The sequence below is a fragment of the Maylandia zebra genome, linkage group LG5 (genome assembly GCF_041146795.1).
Source record: "Maylandia zebra isolate NMK-2024a linkage group LG5, Mzebra_GT3a, whole genome shotgun sequence".
In the NCBI taxonomy this organism is placed as follows: Eukaryota; Metazoa; Chordata; class Actinopteri; order Cichliformes; family Cichlidae; genus Maylandia; species Maylandia zebra.
In genome coordinates, this window is record NC_135171.1 from 17,729,476 (window position 1) to 17,748,470 (window position 18,995).

At 40.7% G+C, this 18,995-nt stretch overlaps 2 protein-coding genes and 2 long non-coding RNA genes across 4 annotated transcripts; 2 read left to right on the forward strand and 2 right to left on the reverse strand.

Annotated features, from left to right (window-relative positions):
* Nucleotides 1-1,582: 1,582 nt before the first annotated feature.
* Nucleotides 1,583-4,394, reverse strand: camk2n1a (calcium/calmodulin dependent protein kinase II inhibitor 1a). The gene is made up of 2 exons (XM_004545126.6): nucleotides 3,713-4,394; nucleotides 1,583-2,900 (listed from the first exon to the last, which is right to left on the reverse strand). Exons 1-2 carry the CDS (start codon nucleotides 3,879-3,881, stop codon nucleotides 2,827-2,829), a joined length of 243 nt encoding a protein of 80 aa, XP_004545183.1. The 5' UTR covers nucleotides 3,882-4,394; the 3' UTR covers nucleotides 1,583-2,826.
* A 2,168-nt stretch (nucleotides 4,395-6,562) lies between these two features.
* LOC101486852 (trypsin) lies at nucleotides 6,563-14,792 on the reverse strand. The gene is made up of 5 exons (XM_004545125.5): nucleotides 14,394-14,792; nucleotides 13,104-13,263; nucleotides 11,346-11,487; nucleotides 10,961-11,227; nucleotides 6,563-7,042 (listed from the first exon to the last, which is right to left on the reverse strand). The coding sequence occupies exons 1-5, from the start codon at nucleotides 14,533-14,535 to the stop codon at nucleotides 6,866-6,868; spliced, it is 888 nt and encodes a 295-aa protein (XP_004545182.2). The 5' UTR covers nucleotides 14,536-14,792; the 3' UTR covers nucleotides 6,563-6,865.
* On the forward strand, nucleotides 9,274-11,149 carry LOC105940780 (uncharacterized). The gene is made up of 3 exons (XR_001167445.3): nucleotides 9,274-9,594; nucleotides 9,833-9,988; nucleotides 11,031-11,149. It is a non-coding gene; the product is annotated as an uncharacterized LOC105940780 (long non-coding RNA).
* On the forward strand, nucleotides 14,743-18,915 carry LOC143418609 (uncharacterized). Its single transcript, XR_013098626.1, has 3 exons — nucleotides 14,743-15,160; nucleotides 17,436-17,555; nucleotides 17,753-18,915. It is a non-coding gene; the product is annotated as an uncharacterized LOC143418609 (long non-coding RNA).
* The last annotated feature ends 80 nt before the right edge of the window (nucleotides 18,916-18,995 follow it).

An 18,995-nucleotide genomic window follows, 5' to 3' on the forward strand; every position in this document is an offset into this window, starting at 1 on the left:
CAAAATGCCCAATTTTATCCAAAGTTGTAATCATAGAAATTCCTGCATCGAGATTCAGACCTGGTTAATTAAATTAAGATCAAGTTCAGCCAAGCTGACCCTACGTCTTGTTACATTTCTATGAAATCAACCGAGGTTGCTAATAAAAAAGAAAATTAATACTTGCCCAATTCAGGGTCGGACTAGAGCCTATCCCAGCTGTTTGTTGTGGATTCAAACCTAGGACCATGCTACTGTGAGGCAACACAGTTCACCACTGTGCCACCCCAAACCATGTCATCTGACCTAACTGGCAAATGTAAAAATGATCCACTTATCTATCATGGGTCACTCAGACTCTAAAGGTTTGGTTGTGTGGGAACAGTTTGTGAGTTTTACTTCAGACTGAGGAGACCCAAACTTCATCCAACTAATCGAATCGAGCATTCCATGCACGATTTTGTATAAAAAGATCCACCGCACAGGCAATGGTAAACCGCTACTCCCCAAATGTAACATCCCCTGATCCTGTGTGAGGGGATAGACTCTTACTGCAGTAGGCATTGCTGTCATGCTTTACTGCCATCTTGGAGGAAGGGACTATTTTGGCAGGATAATGTGGTCACGCCACAGAGTGAATAGGGGGTCTTGAGAGAAGAGGGCAGAGATAAGAGAATGGAGAGCATTCCATTAAAGCTCGCGATTGCATCAAGCCAAGGCTCAGGGAAGACTATTCTGCACCGAATACCCACCGCAACACCCATCAAGTGCAAGGTGCATCTGTTACCATGGTACCCGGCGCAGGCAGCCCCTTTCATGTCTGTCAAGATGGGGAGGGAGAGAGAGACTAGCAATATGTTAGTCTCGCCTGCAGTTGGAGCTGAAACGGACATGCGAGTGCCTGTGTTTGCTTGTATGTATGCGTTTGTAGCATAGATACAGGCGGCCCGGGTTTTAAGATGCCGTACGCTGACAGAGGCTCGTCACACAACATGAATCATTTAGCCGCCACAGCAGAGCTGGAAATGTCACGTCTCATCAGCATTGTTCACGCCTTGGTGCTCCTGCACCATTCACATCTCCGGCAGCGGAGTTGAGGGACGACTTGATTAAAGAGAGAAGCTGAGATTTTAAATGCAAACAGACATTTATTGCATTGGGAAGCAGTGGTGTACATTTTCCCCACAAATTAATTTGCAGTACTGTAGCACTTCATGAGATCAGAGTCTGTTGTGCAGTTGTCCAAGCAGTGTGTCAACTTTCCTTTTCGACAAATCGCTACAAAGTTTCGATTCCAGGCTCTTTGATGGGATTACTCGCTCATCATGCCGTCTCCTTCCATATCTGCTCTTTCCAAGGAGTAGGATGCTACTTTCTCACAGTGGAAAATGCTGACTTGCCAGATAGGCAATCCAATAACAACAGGAGAAACTGTACAAGGAACATATCCAAAATTTTAAGCCAAGCTATCTGCTAATGTCTCTCTTATACAAAACTATATTTTTTGTGTTTTTGCTACAGATTTAAAACAGTTTTAACAAAAAAAAAGCAACATCAAGTACATCATTCCTTATTGTAAACCACAATCAACACTAACAGTAAATAGTACTTTGTCATAATCTTTATTACAAGATATTAGGCCACTGTACAAATCAGTGTGAATCGTACAGTACAACGCAGAGTTAAGACTGTTTCTCGAGGTTTGTCATTCAAAGCTGTATACGAGGTGCTTCAAGAATACACAAGATTTTCAGAATTTTCTGCCATGCATGCATGATTTTATATTTGCCATGCATGAGTCGGTATTTCAGTGTTTTAAGAAAGAGCCCTAAAAAATGGCAATCCAACAAAACAATTAAACTCAACGAGTAAATGTATAAAGCACGAAAAATAACAAGTTGTCCGGTACAGTATATCCCTCATGAGATTTGGCACACACAATAATGCACAATGCAATATAAATAGTCTTTTTTTTTTGTTATCAATAAGGTGTGTACAGTCAAGTTACAGTATCAACCAATCCAGGTGAAAGCCTGGGAAGCTTACAAACAGGTGGGAGGTACACGGTATATAAATGACTCGTTAGCTGCAAAGTATGGTAACAAAAAACACTCAGGCAACATCAAGAATTGTTAAGTGAAAAAAATATCACTCTCGTTTGCTCACAGTTTTCTCAACATACAAAAAAAAACACTCCCTCAGGCCTTAAGTCACTGCAAAAGACATGTTCCCAAGGATCAATAATAAATAAAGTCTTCAACACGAAACAAACCAGTTTACCAATTCCCACTTTGTGCAAGAAAATATGGGCTACCCTTTCCATATTTACAAACTGCTATTCATTTGCCCTCGCTCAAAATGAAGAGCAGAACAAATGGTACCACAGGTTTGATTGATAAGATATAGGAGAATTGTGTGCTTTAGGTTTTATATTAGATTTTTTTTTGTATCCTGTCCCTGATTTCTGCATTTCGACAGCATTGCCTTCTGCCTTAACCCCCCCACCACTGCACCCCTTGCCCTCCCCCTTCCCCATTGCCTTCCCCTGCGTTTGTATTTATGGCAAAACCCTGTAGTTGAGGGTGTGTGTGTGTGTGTTAGTGTAAGTGTGTGTTGGGAGTGAGGGGGGAGGGTCCACTTGGGGGTCTCCTTTGCTGCCATCTCCCACCCCTGCCAGCATGTGTCATCCGGACAGCCATGACTGACTGGGAGAGGAGGGTGTGGAAGTGCTGCTTGCTGCCACATGAGAGAAAGTGCTTATATACAGTGTCTTTGGATTAAAACTGGTAAATATCGCCATAAAAAATTTAAAGAGTGTCTTTTGAGGGGGGTGGTGTGCTGACCACTCTAAGCCTCTGCCGGGGTCTTCTCTGTTCCATTTTTCTGCGCTTCGTCGTCGCCATTCTCATCCTCAATCACAACTGTGGATGACAGGGGAGAGAGTTAATGAGGGGAGGGGAAGGGGGGGGACTCATCTTGGTGTGGCGTCTTGAAAATTCAACATCGACACAAGGGTGTCAAAGCCCTGAATCGTTAGTGCTGCAACTGTATGAGCATAAGTGATTTGTGCATGCATGAGAGCGTAAGCCCATGCAAAAAGAGCGCGATAACCACGAATGTGCATCGGCGCCTCTGATGCATATTTGGGAATGTGCAGGTGTGACTGTGTACGAGTGTCGGCTGTGCACCCACAGGTGCAAGTCTTATGTGTCTTTGTGTTTGCCCATGTCTCTGTGCACTACTGTATATAGAACTATGTCTGTCTAAATGTCTGTGCCACCACAACTGAGCCTCAGTTTTCAAGGACTATCTACCTTGGTAGATATGCAGGAATGCAGGACACACAAAAGCACATACATGGCCAGCCTGACTTGATCATGCAAACACAAAAATCTCCATCACACTGCATAGAAAATTCGTTCAGCCATTCATCTGGGAGGGGACAATCAGCACAACTCTGTTGAGCAAGATTCAGGAGGCATTTAGCGGCACGCACTGCGCATCCAACTTGTGTAGCAATGCGAACAGAATAATTAAAAAAAAAAAACAATACACACGCATGCAAACAGCAGACTGGTTCGCTGACCATACACTCGACTGAACATCTCGTCAAGGCAATAGTGTTGCCGATCTGGTTTCTCAGGCAAACATCCTTAAATATGGTGCACTAACAGCCGATGTGCGCATTCACCACATCACCATACAGGCGAAAACGCCTTAATTATATAATTACCCCGTTTGCTCCTGCCTATTTGCCCGAGTTTCGGCGGACGTTTGTTCTGTGAGCCGTTGAAGAAGTTGTTGGTGTCTTGAAGACGACAGGTGAAGGAAAGGTGTCCCTCGTCGCCCTCATTTCCATAATGACTCATATTTTCTTCGTTGAAAGGCAACACTTCCGACATCTCCAAATGCGTCTTTATCACCAAGGCGCACAAACTGAAATGTATAGCTCGTCGCCAAGCTTGAACCGGCTCCTTCGTAAAAAAAACAAAAGGGGAAAATAAACAATGAAATCTGCTGGCACGACCTAGCCCTTTCTGCGTGCCCAGAAGACACGTGTCTGTCTCCGTAGGTGCGCGACAGAAATATCAGTAACTCAAAATGTCCTCAGTTTCCCTGCTCGTGGAGGCTCGGCAACATTATTCAAAGAAAAAAGAAAATGGGGGGAGAAAAAATCCACGGGCTTTCTCTCTGTGCGTATTGCTTTGGAAATGGAGGCGCGCGTATAACCGAGCCGTGAAGCGCCCGCTGGTTTTGAGCGGCTGAACCCGTCGCACGGAAAATCTGAGGAAGAAATGCAAATTGAGGAGCGATGCAAAACACGGATCCCGGGGACACCTGGCGAGGGAGCTGTTCGGGGGTTTTCTGGTGCAGCCCAGAGAAGCCAAGTCCAGTTGGAGTGGTGGAGTAGTACTGCCAATGCTCCTCTCTCCTCGAATGTGGACGCAATAAAAACAAATGGCGATTTGAAATTCGAAGGTGGCACGTAAATGGGAATCGATTCATATCTTTATGTGTGGAGGGGGGGAAGCAATTCCGATTGCGCCACCAGTTGACGAGCACGAAATATTAAAAACTCGAGCCTCTTTTATTAATTTTCAGATTTTTATTATTAGGGTTCGTGGGGTTTACGAGACCGTCAAACCTCACCAGATGATGGCAGTCTTTTCACAGGCTGGGATGTGACTTTTGGCCCCGTGGCGCACTTTAAGTTCCCAGCGGAGGCCCTGGTGCTGTTTTCACGTTATCGCCCACAGTATCTCGGGAAACTGCACATCAGCATTTTGGAGTGAAAAGCACGAAGGTTAGCATAAAAAAGCAGTGACTGTGTTTGTTTAAAATATAATCCATGTTACAGAAACGATGGCTAAATATCAAGTAGACCCCCCAGAAAGAAAACAGTATGTATGAATTTTTTTCTTCATAACATAATTATTCCAAATACATATGCTGTAATAGTATAATAGGATCCACACTGAGAACATTTCGCCTCATGTTAGCAGAGAAAGCCTGAAAAGGTGTTTGGTTAAACTGATTCCTCTGGAACTTCTTTTACCACCCACTGCTGTCTACTGTTTGCATTAATCTCACTTCTATAGGTATGACAGTACAATGGACTGTCTTACAAAACAGACAGGGCATGGAGGAACGGACAGGTATTCAGTCTTGAGATAGACTATCCTTTCTCAGAGGAACTTCCCTAAATATCATTACACAGACAATGAAATGAAAAATGATATTGGAGCCTGCAGCAGAGCTAACTTTTATGTGCCGTCATGACACACCTCCTCCCTTCGGAGCTGAGGTTACAATGATTTTATCAGAGGATCCTTCTTTCATATGAGAACATCTCAAAGAACAATATTTTTCACAAAATGTGGTTACATCGCCATCAAGACTGTTTTTTGGTCTTAAAGCTCCCAAGCAATGAAGACAAGTAACCTGATAAAATAGTAGCAGTAAACCCTTGAGAGTGTTGGATTGGGAAAGAGTGCATTTTCTTCTTGCAAATTCTATTTTTTTGTCTGCTAAATCAAGTATTTGTCATGTTTTCTTTCCTAAAGCTTCAGTGCAGCTGCTGAATAAGGTTTGATGCTAACATTATACTGAACTTGGCTCAAGTATGTCTTCATGGAATTAGAGCTTTATGACTAGTTAAATTAGATTTTCAAAAACAAAAAGAAAGAATAAACACTGCAGTAGTTAAAACTCAGATGAACTTCTCTTTCAGGCCTGTTTGGGTGTGGTTTGTTCAAATAAATGACTCCATATATTGTCATCAGATACTGACTCAAATGCTGCCTCAAATCCTTCATTGTTTTTGCTATCTTGCATTTATCAGAGTCACAGTGAGACAGGAAGGCAGGAGGGAAGATTGAGGGAGATGCCACGCAGCAAGGTGTAGAACCAAAGGGTGCTACACGTGGCTCTGAAGTGCGAGCTGTGGGGGAAGGATTTCAAAGTACAGACAGGCACGTGCCTGCTTTTAAACAGAAATGAAATAACAACTTGTTACAATCAAGGTACGCAGAAGAGCATTTCTGAATGCGCAACATATTACAGCGTAGCTGTATCAGTGATTCAGGCTACTGATGGTGATGTAATGGTGTGGGGGATATTTTCTTCGCACAGTTTAAGCCCCTTTTGTACCAGCTGAGCATGATTAAACACCATGGCCTACCTGATTATTGTTGCAGACCACATCCATCCCTTTATGATCACAATGTACTCATCTTCTGATAACTTGTTAAGGCAGAATAACTGGACATGTCACAAAACTCAGATGATCTCACTGTGGTTTCTTGAACGTGATAATGAGTTCTGCGTGGTCAGATGGCCTCCACAGTCACCAGAACTCAGTCCAGTAGAGCACCTTTAAGATGTGCCACGAAAAAATGGGGTCCAAGCAAGTTTTAGCATTTAATGAATTACTAGTTGAGTGTATACCACACGAGAAACTGATTAAAAATAAGTGTTTGTGTTTTTGGTTTTTTTTTAGAAAGTACATGATCAGATCTTTCTATTTATCTTTTTTGTACAAAAGTCAAACTATGACCAAAACTGATTTTTGTCATTCAGCATTCAGAGCTGACACAACTCCACACCAGCCCCAGAGTGTTTTATTGGCATCAAAAAACTTTCACAAATCTGTGAGCTCTATTACATTTACAGTAACTGTAAACGGTGCACATTCTAGTGAATCCTATAATCATAGTAATTATTTCAGAATATCCAGCGTTTAACTATATTCAAAAGGTGATCTGAATTATCACTGCAATGTTTTTCTCAACAGCCACTGCAGCTTCCAACAGAACCACTTCCTATCCATGCTAACTTAAATGTGTTTATGGGAATATTTCCTTTCAGGCACAAATGGCTCCTTTCATTATCTCCACGGTTTGAAGCAACGCAGGTATGACCCGTAGATGGTTTGATCTATCCACCGGCGGAATCTGGACACGGCCGTGTAGACTCCAGGAAACTTAGCATCACCACAACCATTGCCCCAGGATACAACTCCATAGATCCGTCTGTCACACACCAGCGGTCCACCGGAGTCGCCCTGTAATAAATAACAATAAAACCCTTCTATTAGTTCCCATTTCACAATGTGACTCCTGGAAAAGTTTTTTGTTACCATAGTATTGATGTAAAGCTTCTTTAATTTCCCTGATGTTACATGATACACAAAGTAATACAAAGTGTCTGAACATGGGCGCCTCATAGGAGACCGTTTCAAAAAGCATTTACCGCCCAGGTGGGTCAGATATCCCAGGCATTGAAGGTTACTTGCTGTTGGTCTATTTTAGCTCAAAGAACAACATCAACTGATTCCCAAAATGCATAAATGTGAAAACTTTCTTATAAAAAAAAAAAAACAAGCAACAAAAACCTGAAATCGTGTAAAATGTGGCTATTGCTGTAAAAGGGACATGAAACAATACAGATATAACAGCTCATTTGCACCACTGAGCCCTGCTCCCTAAAACTAAAATAGCTGCAACACTGTCTGTGAAGCTGGATTTAAGAAATAAGTGCTTAAAGTGAAACTTTTAAAAACATGTTTAGTGCATCTTCTGTCAGTACGCGACGTCATGTGCTTGGTTGGTTGCGGCTAAAAGACTTACTTTAGTTTATGTTAGTTAACTAGCAACAGAATCAATAACCCACAGGAAAATAACAACACTAAAACTAAAAATCAGTTTAAGGGGTTCACTTTTGTGCTGCCCCTGGCTGCAACAATGAGTTTTATGTGAAGAAACCGAGGATACACTGTCTACTTTCACTCTGTCTCTTTAGCTGTGGCTGTTTGCTGTTTGGCTAGCTGCACTCAAATGGGAAAATCCACCTGTTAGCCGTAATGTTGAGGTTTGTAGAGCACTTTATAAATAAGAACAGCGAGGAGGAGTGTGAAGTCCAGAAATAAATAATGAGAAAACATGTTTTTATCTTGTGACTTTGGCCTATTGTTTCTTGGCTAATAACCAGGGGTGCACATAAGTGGTCCGCAGGTGCGGAAAATAAAATAAAAGGCGCGCACCAGATAAGAAGTTGCAACGCGCGTTTGCGTACATATAAAAGGCACTGTTTTTTGTCAGCTAGAGATGCACCACATCTCTGTGCGTTCATCATTTGTTTGAAGCAGGGTCGCCTCCTGCAACCACTTTTCCGAGAATACGCACTTCTTTTGTGGTTCGGACTCCTTCTGACATTTCTTTGGAGGTGGAGGAGCACCAAAGTAATTGCTTAAAGGAGCTTGCTTCTTCGACATCTTTAAGAGTTCTAAACAAATGTCTGTCCTCCTCCAGAAAATCTTATGTACGCAAACGCGCGTTGCTACTTTTTATCTGGTGCGCGTCTTTTATTTTGACAGCGAATGCGCACCTGCGGACTACTTATGTGCACCCCTGCTAATAACCCACATGATGTTATGCAGTTGTAGCTCCTGTAAAATTAAGTATAAGAAGGTGAAATTGTTGCCCTTCTTACAGTAAAAATTAGTTTACATGTTCCAATATTTAAATGTGCAGCATTGTGCAATAGTCTTGAGCCACCCATTGCATTTTCATGTTTTTCTTTCAAACATTTTTTCCAAGTTTTTGTTTGGGCATTGGCTGCTTTTTCACTCATTTGGGATGTGTCATTGGTTTTGGTCCCTGGGTTTTCAGTGTTTGTGAGTTCATATTTCCTTTGGATTGTGAGAATGTTTTATGTTTAGGTTTCATGTCTCCTTGGTGACTTCTTCGTTTTTTTAATTACCTTTCCTGCACCCTGTTTGGATTTTGCTTCTTTATTGGAAGAAGTCCTGCATTTAGGCTCCCCTCTGGGCTGAGTTTCTGTATTCCTTGTTTAGCCAGTATTCAGTTTCCAGTCTATTCAGTTGTCGTGTTATTTTCAAGTTGTGTTTAGCTCATGTTTTGTATAGACGCTTATGGTGTATAGCCGTGTTATTTGGGTCTGATCTATTCTTTTTTCCACTGATTGTCGAGCCTTCAGTTCTTGTTAGTTTCAGTTTCTGCTGACGTTCCGATTTGCTTTGAGTTAGTTTCTCTTTGTGTTTTTTTGTGTTCCAGTCTCATCTGCTTTTGACCTTTTTCTGTGCTCCCCCGTGTTAAGTTAACCATTGTTTCCCATTCAGATGTGTCTTTCTGTTTCATTTTGGTAACTGTTCTTCTCTTTGTCTGGCGTTGTGTTCACTTCCCCCACCTCATTATTCCTATAGCTTCCAGCTGTGCGTCCTACTTGTTGTGTATCTGCTTATTATCCTGTGTGTGTATATATTGTCTCTACCTCATTTCCTTGCCCCCCTCATCCCTATGAGTGTGTTAATGCCAGACCTGTTTTACAGAGAATCTTTTATTACTGAATGATTCAGTTCATGTTTGTGCCACAGTTTCATGAGAGAACATTTTTTTCTATGAATCATACAAGCTTTAAAGGGGCACCTAAGTCAAGATGTGAATAAGGGTTGTTTCTAACAGACAACTTAGCAAACAACCAATTTATCCTTAGCCAGATAAATTGGTTTTATCTGGCTAAAATGTAAACTTTTTGCAAGAGCTTAATCAGAAAAGGTTTCTGTGGAAGGGTGGCTGTCAAAAAGCCATTTTTAAGGTAAGGGAAGAGGGAGAAAAGACTGAGGAATGCCAGATTATACAAGAACTGGACTGAAAATCAGTGGTGACAGGCCTTATGGGTGATGAATCCAAATTTTGTCTACAGCTATCTTGGCGTCAACATGGTGGAAGCATTGCAGCCAGTGATCTTGTCAAAAGTGATGGAATTATGAACACAGAAGTATCATGGGATACCATGTAGACAGCATCTGAATGGCAACAACTGTGTTTTTCAGGATGACAATGATCTCAAACAGCAAAACCATATCTGGATAGAAAAACACCTGAACACCGTCAGTCATTGCATCAGCCTCCCCAGAGCCTGGACCTCAACATTACTGAAGCAGTGTGGGATCATCTCGATAGAGACAAAGGCAGCCAACATCTAACAGGTGCTGTGTTTCAGTAATTCACTGCACCTGTTTCCCATTTCTTTTTAGCAAAATATAAAGAAATAATGGACGGCTTAAGACTTTTGCATAGTACCATATCTCGTGTATAATGCACTGCATGTGTGAAATACTCACATGTGGCTTTTAGGATGTAGTGGTGAAGACAAATTCCAACTGGCCAACAAGGTATGGATTTAAACTTGACTGAGTACAGCTGGTCTGCTTTTCCTTTAGAAAAGTTCTTTCTGTTTTTTGTTTTAATACTTATCTTTGAATCATATTATTAAAAATCATTATTATTGCTTGAAAAAAAAACCAACACACAAGGACTTTGTCAAACACACAGGTTTTACATAGAGTTTATTTTAAACTAGTCATTCTCTACTTTGCCGAAGGTGAGACATAGCTTACTCACATACCACACGCTGAATTTCGTGTAAATTATTCTTTCACACCAACGACCGGGCTGAAACTCTTTCACGGTGCAAATAACCAAATCATAGGTTATTTTTGCTGCTATGTAAGCGTTTACAGCAAAACTCCAGGTTTTCAGTCGTGTTGCTACTTTAAGGGTTGCTTTTCTATCTCTTATGCGATTATTACAACTGCAGTAATGTTTCAGGACAAAAGGCATGTCTCCTTAATAAAAGCTTGTAGCTCAAACCAACACTGACATGATCAACTGTATCCTTACACTGTCGGGGGAAAGAGGTTTCCAGAACTGTGTTATTGTTTTGCTCTTAAGTGAGATGATAAAAGTAGGCTCAGCTTGTGCTGTGTGATCACCATGGATGGTACCTCTGAGAGTCTATTACTTCAAAATGAGTTTCTTGCCTTTTCAAAACATCAAATGAACATGCTTGGCACAGAGGGCCGCGGCGGTGTCCAACACTCACTTAGCTTGCAGCTGAAACTTTTAAAAACATGTTTTTTTTCCTGATTAGTGAAAGGTGGTGTCTTTGTTCTTTGTACCTTGCATGCATCTTTGCCTCCAGTGCTGTAGCCAGCGCAGATCATGTTTGCTGTGATGTTTCCATTAAAGGAGTCGCTGCTGTTACACCTTGCAGTTGAGACAATGGGCACTGTGACTGTCCTGAGTGTGACAGGCACCTGGCCTCCTTCCAGACTATTGTAGCCCCACCCAGACACCCGACACACGTGGCCTTCAGCTACACCTGTCCCCTGCCTGGGAAGAGGCGCCAGCGACACGTATTTGTTCAGAACCATGGGAGCCCGCAGCTGGACAGAAAATTGTACAGTTTCCACGTGAACATGTTTTTCTTTTAAAAAAAGAAAGATGTAACAGATTAAACTTTAACAAACCACTGGTAACTTTTCTGCACCGATTCTGTGGCACCTTAATGAGCATGATGTCTGCGTTGTTGGTGCTCCTGTTGTACAGGGGATGGATGACCAAGATGCGGGGCTTAGCGTACTGCTCAGTACCCTCAAAGATGTTTACCTTGTAGTCGCCTGCCACTATCATCATTTGCTCTGCCCTAAAACACAGAAATCCATGTTGCATCACATTTGTTAACAGAGCACTAAAAAGATGTAATCGTGTAATCGTGATCTCTTTGAAAGAGGAAACAAAAGAAGCCTTTTCCCACAAATAATATAAGCTTAATTAACTATTTTTTTGTATTTTACTAAATGAATGAAAGACAAAGATAAAGTAAAACGACCTGAATACAAAGTCAAACTCGAAGTGTGCACAGGGCTTGATCGTGACCACCATGAACTGCTTGTCTGCCAGTGAACAATGGCTTACTGTGAGCAGGCGGGGATGGGGACAGTGTGACAGAAATATGGCCAATTTCCTACATCCAGACAAGATCACACTTCACCGTCTTTCTCAGTGATGCGCCAAGGTCAGCTGACTAAATCGCATCTGTGTGCTGTTTGACTTCCCACTGGCCCCCATAGAGGTTGAGTTTGTGTCCTGACGTTACCTACCCACAGCAGAATGAATGTTTGTGTTTAGGCATCTGTTGGGACCATCTGCTCGCAATAGAAAATCATGCCAAGTTAACTCTGAACCACAGTGTACTGAAAAAATGCCAGAGAAATGTTCCCGTCTGTGAAAGTGTTTCAGATTTATGGTGGAAGTGTACATATCCTCATCCTTGATTTGTGGCTGACAATCCATTCTTTTGATCAGCTACATCTGAGTTCACAAAAATGAAGGCTGTAGAGTATAGCCAGCCCACATTTGGAAATGATGCACACAACCTGCAGTGCCTAGTGGACATTCCAGGTTACGTAGATAACCCTCTGATGTATTTACCACCTTCGGTCAAGCAAACTGCACCCTTGGCTCCCATAACCTCTGAGCTTAAAGTTAACATACTTAGTTGCTGCTTACTTACTTCACTTGTTCTTGCTACAAGTTGCTGAATTTCTTGTACCTTTTGCAGGCCCTTGTTTGCTACGATGCTGTTACTCTCTTACTGTGTGGATGCCCATAAATATTACATCTATGGCCATGCTGGTGGCTCTCTGAGGCTCTCTTCTCTCACAGCGAGAAGGTCCTGCGTTCAAAATCCAAGCTGTGGCATTTCTGTGTGGAGTTCAGGTTACTGTGGCTTCCTCCAACAGTCTAAGACATCCATGGGCTTAAGTTAAATGGTGTTAAACTGGCTTTAGGTGTGAATGTGAGCCTGAATGGTTGTTTGTCTCTATGTGTTAGCTCAGGAAGATTGGCAACCTGCCTCTCATCCACCCCCCTTCGACCCTTAAGTAGATAAGTGGAAGAAAATCGATGCATGTTTACTATGACGTACTAAGATCCCCTTGTTACCATAGCACTATACCTCTTTGAAACGTCCAGCCACCAACTCTTATGAAATAATAAAACTGAGAGGAAGGCTGTGCTCAATGATATTTGTTACTTTCACATAAGCTTCTTCTTTTTTTTTTTGGAGTTTAGAGGTATGCTACAGTATTTGAGTGCTAAAAGTTTGAACTTAGGAGATCGACCAAGTTATTGCAGTATATGCTGTTGTTTGTAGATTACTCAATTAACTAACTGATAAACCGTAGTTGGATTTTTTTAGACACATGAAACTTTAGAAGTCACAGATTGCTGCTAATGGCAGATCTTGAAGATTCTTACCCGATGTTGCAGTGCGCTGCAGTCAGGACCCAGTACCTGTGAACTAGTGATCCACCACAAAAGTGTTGGCCGCTGGTGCTCTTCAGTGACACGAGGTATTTGATGGAATTTGGTGCAGCGGTGTGACCACCTACTATACGGCTCTGCATGAGCACACGGCCTGTATGGAAACATTAGCAAGCCAAGAAAGGAACATAAGTTGCGCGTGTTCTGTTTAACTTATCTTTGAAAATGAATAGGATATGAGGAAGTGGACTTTGTGAAGATTAGACACAAACGAGACACGGACTAACTCTCAGTATCATCACGCTGAGACATAAATTGCCAAGAGTTTTTCGTAAGTACTAAGATACGTTTCTCAAGACCTTTGATTCTTTCCCCAAAACATTAAAAACACACAAAAAAAAATTCAAATAACATTTACAACATTTTCTGACAGTGGCTTAATTATAAAAGGAAACTGTACAATTTGTAAATTTTGAAAGATAGCTACAAAAATGTCAAAACAAGATGCAAAAAAGAAAAATGGACTCCCAGCCACCATCTCCCTCTCCAGACTCTTTTTTTGTTAACAAGGTGATGCACTGAAACATCAGCGTACACACCCATCAGAGCCTCTGCGCGGCGGCAACAGAGGATCTGATGACATTAGGTCTTTCACTTGTTACTGCTTCCCTCATTCACAAAAGAAAAAGAACAAATAGATTATATGTTATATATATTTTAGATTGCATAAGACTTGTATAAGACTCATATTACATGTTCCTTCTTTTTTTTTTTTCAATTTCATCCACAGTATACTCTGTCTCAGTTGCTCACAGTCCATCTAACATTACTGAACTGAATTTGCTCTCCCTCCTCTGCCTCCCAGATTGCTGCCATCCAATGTTGGTATCAACCTTCAGCACACCCATGCACCCATGTACACTCTACCTTTTATCAGTCCCCCCCCCCCCCCCCCCCCCCCCCCCCCCCATCATTAGCAACAAACTATGCACCGTTTTGAGCTGAGTTGAGAGTTTTAAACGATTTCTGTGCTTTAGGTGTGTTTAACTTCTGCCTCCTGAGGAAAATAAAAGTGCTTGCAGAAAGGTTAAATGATAATTTACCATTTAGGGTTTTGCTAAAAGAGTGATTGATTCAATAAATTAGCTTAGGCACACATCTGGGAGAATGGGAGCTAATGTTTTAGTAATGTGGAAAAACTCTGATTGGATATAATATTTTAAATCAAAGAAAGCTTGAATCTTTTGTTAGCAAAACTATAAAAACAAAACATTAGATACTCACTGTGGACTGCCATAAGCTCCAACAGCACACAACATAAACACATAAGCAGGCTCGTCATAGCAGAAGAGGTTTTTGAGCTGTTGCACCATACCAGCTGCTGAACCACTGCAGTGTCCTCTGCTCCTGTCTGCAGCCTGGTCATTCATTCCTCACAGGAAACAGTGGGTGTCAGCCCCACCAACCTTTATCCTCGAGTTTCCTTGAGGAGTTTTTAATTTCATTGTTGATCGTGCAGCAGCGCGAACCAACACTGTAGCATTGATTGAGGAGGAAAAAGAGGCGAGAGAGCAACAAAGTTCACATTCAAAACGTATCTCCTATCACAACTCTTCCTTCTGACCCTCCTGACTTGTCGAAAGGCCTTACATTGTTACTATGGCAACACTGTGGTGAGCAGGTTCATCTATACTGTATCAGGGTGCTCTGTCTGTGTCATCATCCAGGCTTATCCCTGTTGAAATGTTTCAATAGTCTCTCTCTCTGTGAGTAAGAGTGTGTGTGTGTGTGTGTGTGTGTGTGTGTGTGTGTGTGTGTGTGTGTGTGTGTGTGTGTGTAGACTCGTAGCAAAGCCAAGACAACGCAGAGGTATTCTACGCACAAGTGTTTCTCTGTGTGAGTCATCATCCATCACTGAATCCGTGTCAGCAATGATAATAACATATTATCATCAGCCCGATGATGATCATCACCACCCTTCTGGCAAGTCAGCATCGTCCACAGCATGGAGGGAAGAATCTCGCCTGACCTCCTCTTGTCCCACATTTACAGTAAGCTGAATAATTGATGCTTCGCCTAGCAGAATAGGAGAGGGAGAGCTTTGTGTGGCCTCCAACTGTCAGGTGTTTCCTGGGCCAACACTAACCCGCCTTCATACAGTAATTTTCTTTCTCCCTTTCATAAATTGCTACAAAGCACATAATTCAAGTAAATGGTATGGAACTATTGTAATACAATGGTAATATAAATGCATTGTTAAGAGGTCAGTTCAACTAATGAGATAAAACCACTGACTGTATACAAAAGATGGACAAAGCCACCCTCATACCACACAGTTACTTAGTTTTAAAGCCTTGAATAGCTTTATGGTTCTTCCCACCTCCATAATTTGGAGCCAGTGACTGTGCTTAATTGTCACGGACTTCCACATTAAAAGGTTCAGCTTCATAAATAAAAATTGTTTACAGCCTGTCTTTTATTTCCATAACTGATTGATTTTAAATTTAAACTTCATATCAACTAAAACCAAAAGACCAGTGTTACTTTTCTCTAAATATTCAACTCGCTTACACAGCGAAATCCATGGATCCATTAACTGTCAGAGTTAAGACTGAATTTCAAACAATTCAAATTCAGTGTTGTTGTTGTTGTTGTTTTACAACTGTACTATGCCCTCAAATCGTGTCATAGAAGTCAGATAAGATTATACATGCTTGAAAAAAAGGCTTCACATTGAGGTCTTATGTCTATCTGATTTAAAAATATGAAGTCTGATGGATTTCTGTGTGCTGATATCATCAAGGGTAAATATTTTTTTCACCATAAATCCACACTACATTGAATTTGGAATTACTAATCATCCTTATGTAAGACTCCTCTCTAGAAATTTTCATTGCATGTCTGCCAACATTTAAAAGATTTATGACACAAAAATCACACAGTTGACAGGACGGATTAGGAGAAAAAGAGAATCCTGTATTTAAGATAAAGGTAGGTGTTTTTATAAATATGAAGCCTTTCTCTCTTCAGCTTCTCAGTAGAGGATAACCTTATCTTCCCAAAAGATAAAAAAAACTATCTATATATAACTATATGTAATACTGCAGTTGTAACGCTGTAATAGCAATGAAAAGAGAACGGAGCACTTTGCAGTTTTCCAAATGTAATTGTCATGGATCAAATGACACAAACTTCAGTAGGAACCCATCCTTTCAAACCACTCAATCATATCAAAATGAGCCATCACATCATTGCTTTGTTCATACAAGTATTGCACATGGTTAATCTGGTAGAAAAGTGTATTTATATACTCAGTGTAATATATACTGTACCTAGAGAATATAAGAGTGGTTAGTTCCATTACTTCTAAAAATATCATGTGAATTGCATGATTTTATGTAATTACTATGTAAGAACACTTTTTTCATATTGTACAATATAAACACTGCTACTACTACTACTAATAATAATAATGAACTATGACAATGGACTCATGTTTAAATAAATTAAAACAAATTTTCTCTAAACTGTTGAAACACTAATATATAAAACAAGTATCCAAGAATATAACAGCATTTGTACCAACAATGACATTAGAGAAATACTGAATTAGAGAGGAAGAAACTTACCACACTGAATTTAAAATCACCTCAGATGAAGGAAATGAAATCTTTCGATGTTTGTTATGTATAAACATTCAATTTTACACTTTTATCATTTATGGAAAATGTCACAAAAAGTGTCAAATGTACTGGGAGAAAATTTCCAGAACATTTTTTGCTTTTTCACGCATTTTTTTACAGTGCAATTTAAAGCATATGAATGAATCAAATAGTTTTAAAAACACATTTCTCATGTTTTAATAATTATTTTAAACAAATAATGATGCAAAAACATATGTCCTGGTTTTAATTTAAAGAGTTGACATTTAGCAAATCAGACACTGGGGGGAAAAAGGTTATAACAAAACATTTTCTACCAATTCCCTGATTTTTTCTATTAACGAAAAAGAAATACGCCCCAATATAAAACTGATCATTGCTTGAATTTTTTGTAAAACTGATAAACACAACCAGTGGGAATGAAATGTATGTCTAATTATATGACGAACGAGCTAATTTACTCTTTCATAACACCTGTACAAGCTTAAAGTTGACGTTAGCCGAGGCCCAACAAGGAGCTGTATTTGGTAGCTGTCTGCTAGGCTTCATTGAGTGAGCTGAACTGGACCTCTTTACTGTGTTTGTGACGTTGATGCTTTTTTATTAAATCAACTGATAGGTAACGTGTGGTAACTTAACACTCTGTCCTCTCATTTAACTACAGACGTTGTATGGGACCGACTCACTTTGGGAAACAGCCTCAAGTTGCCATTAAAGAAGCTCACCTTTCTCAGTACTTGAGCTTACTGATCATCACTTGTGCCTGGCAGTGTAGGCGAATTAGGTATTATTTTCACAAATATCTTTTTGCCATGTAAATTTATGCAGATGCTCCTCTTTAAGCTATCCATACTGTGCATGTACTTTTGCCAAAGTCATCTGTCCTGCTCTGTCGCAAACACACACAAAGAAACCCTGTTTGTCGCAACGGCTTTGCACCTGAGGGAGAGCTGAGCATGCTATCGCCTTTCACCCTCACAGTTACAATGACACCTTGGGGAGTGAAGACTATATGGAGGTTATGGCCTGCAAACGAAATGCTCCAACGTGTGGGAACTCAGAATGGAAAAAACCCTTCTGGGAACCTAAATGAGAATGACACCTGGGAAGAGAAAACTCAGGGAGGAGAGGAGAGGAAGGATACAGTGTATACCTGCTCGAGCAGGCTAATCAACACAGGCAGGCTGTGGCACTGATTTCTCAGCTATGACAGTGAACATTTCTACAACACTAAAAAACATTACCCATAAGCTGTTACGATGTTTTCAAGACAACATTTGAATCAACTGTTCAAAGGATGTTTGAAGGATGATGACGAAAATGAAAAAGTTTGTTTTTAATTATAAAACATTTGCAAAATGTTAGCGCGCTGTGAAAAAGTAATTGCCCCCTTCTTAATTTCTTCTTTTTTCAGATATTTGTCACACTTACGTGTTTCAGCTCATCAAACAACCATTAAATCACAAATTAACTGCATGTTTTGGAAAGCTAAGTTCAATTTCACAATCCACACCCAGGCCTAGTTACTGCCAGACCTGTTGGATCAAGAAATCACTTAAACAGAGCCTGTCTGATAAAGTGAAGCAGGGTAAAAGATCTCAAAAAGAAACTCATCACGCCACGATCAACAGAAAGTCAGGAACAAATGATAAACAAATTCATTGCCATCTATAAGCATGGAAAAAGCTTTGGGACTCTAGTGAATCACGGTGAGATCCGTTATCCACAAATGGCTAACCCTAAGCCGACCAGAATCCTGAAAGAGAATGTCCGACCATTGGTTCATGCCCTGAATGCACCAGCAACACACCACCAAGTCCAAACCCCCCCAAAATGAAACAAAAAGTAAAATGAAAAACTGTACGTTTATCCTGGAACAAAAAAAAAAAATTATGCAAATAAGAGTGGGCTAAAATTCCTCCACATTGATGTGAGAGAGTCATTCTCAGTTATCGCAAATGCTTCATTCCAGTTTTTGCTGCTAAAGGTGGCACAAGTAGTGGTTTTTAATTTAGGGGGCAATTACTTTCACACAGGGTCATGTGGGTTTGGATATCTTTTTTTCCCCTTTAATAAATGAAATAATCTAAAATATGTTTTGTATTTACTGCGGTTATGTTTGTCTAATATTAAAATTTAAGATTTGCCAACAAAAACAGAACAGCCTGCAGTTTTTTACAGATGTGGTGTGGGGGAGCTGTTAAGGTAAGAAATTGTTCTTTTT

Bases quoted from the DNA above. Each gene is read 5' to 3' on its own strand.
- camk2n1a (XM_004545126.6), bottom strand. From the start codon at position 3,881: ATGTCGGAAGTGTTGCCTTTCAACGAAGAAAATATGAGTCATTATGGA. The intron at 2,901-3,712 runs GTAATTATATAA...TGTCATCCACAG, and splicing joins AATAGGCAGGAGCAAACGGG to TTGTGATTGAGGATGAGAAT.
- LOC101486852 (XM_004545125.5), bottom strand. From the start codon at position 14,535: ATGACCAGGCTGCAGACAGGAGCAGAGGACACTGCAGTGGTTCAGCAG. The intron at 13,264-14,393 runs GTGAGTATCTAA...GTTTCCATACAG, and splicing joins GGAGCTTATGGCAGTCCACA to GCCGTGTGCTCATGCAGAGC. The intron at 11,488-13,103 runs GTAAGAATCTTC...TCTGTGTTTTAG, and splicing joins GCAGCGCACTGCAACATCGG to GGCAGAGCAAATGATGATAG.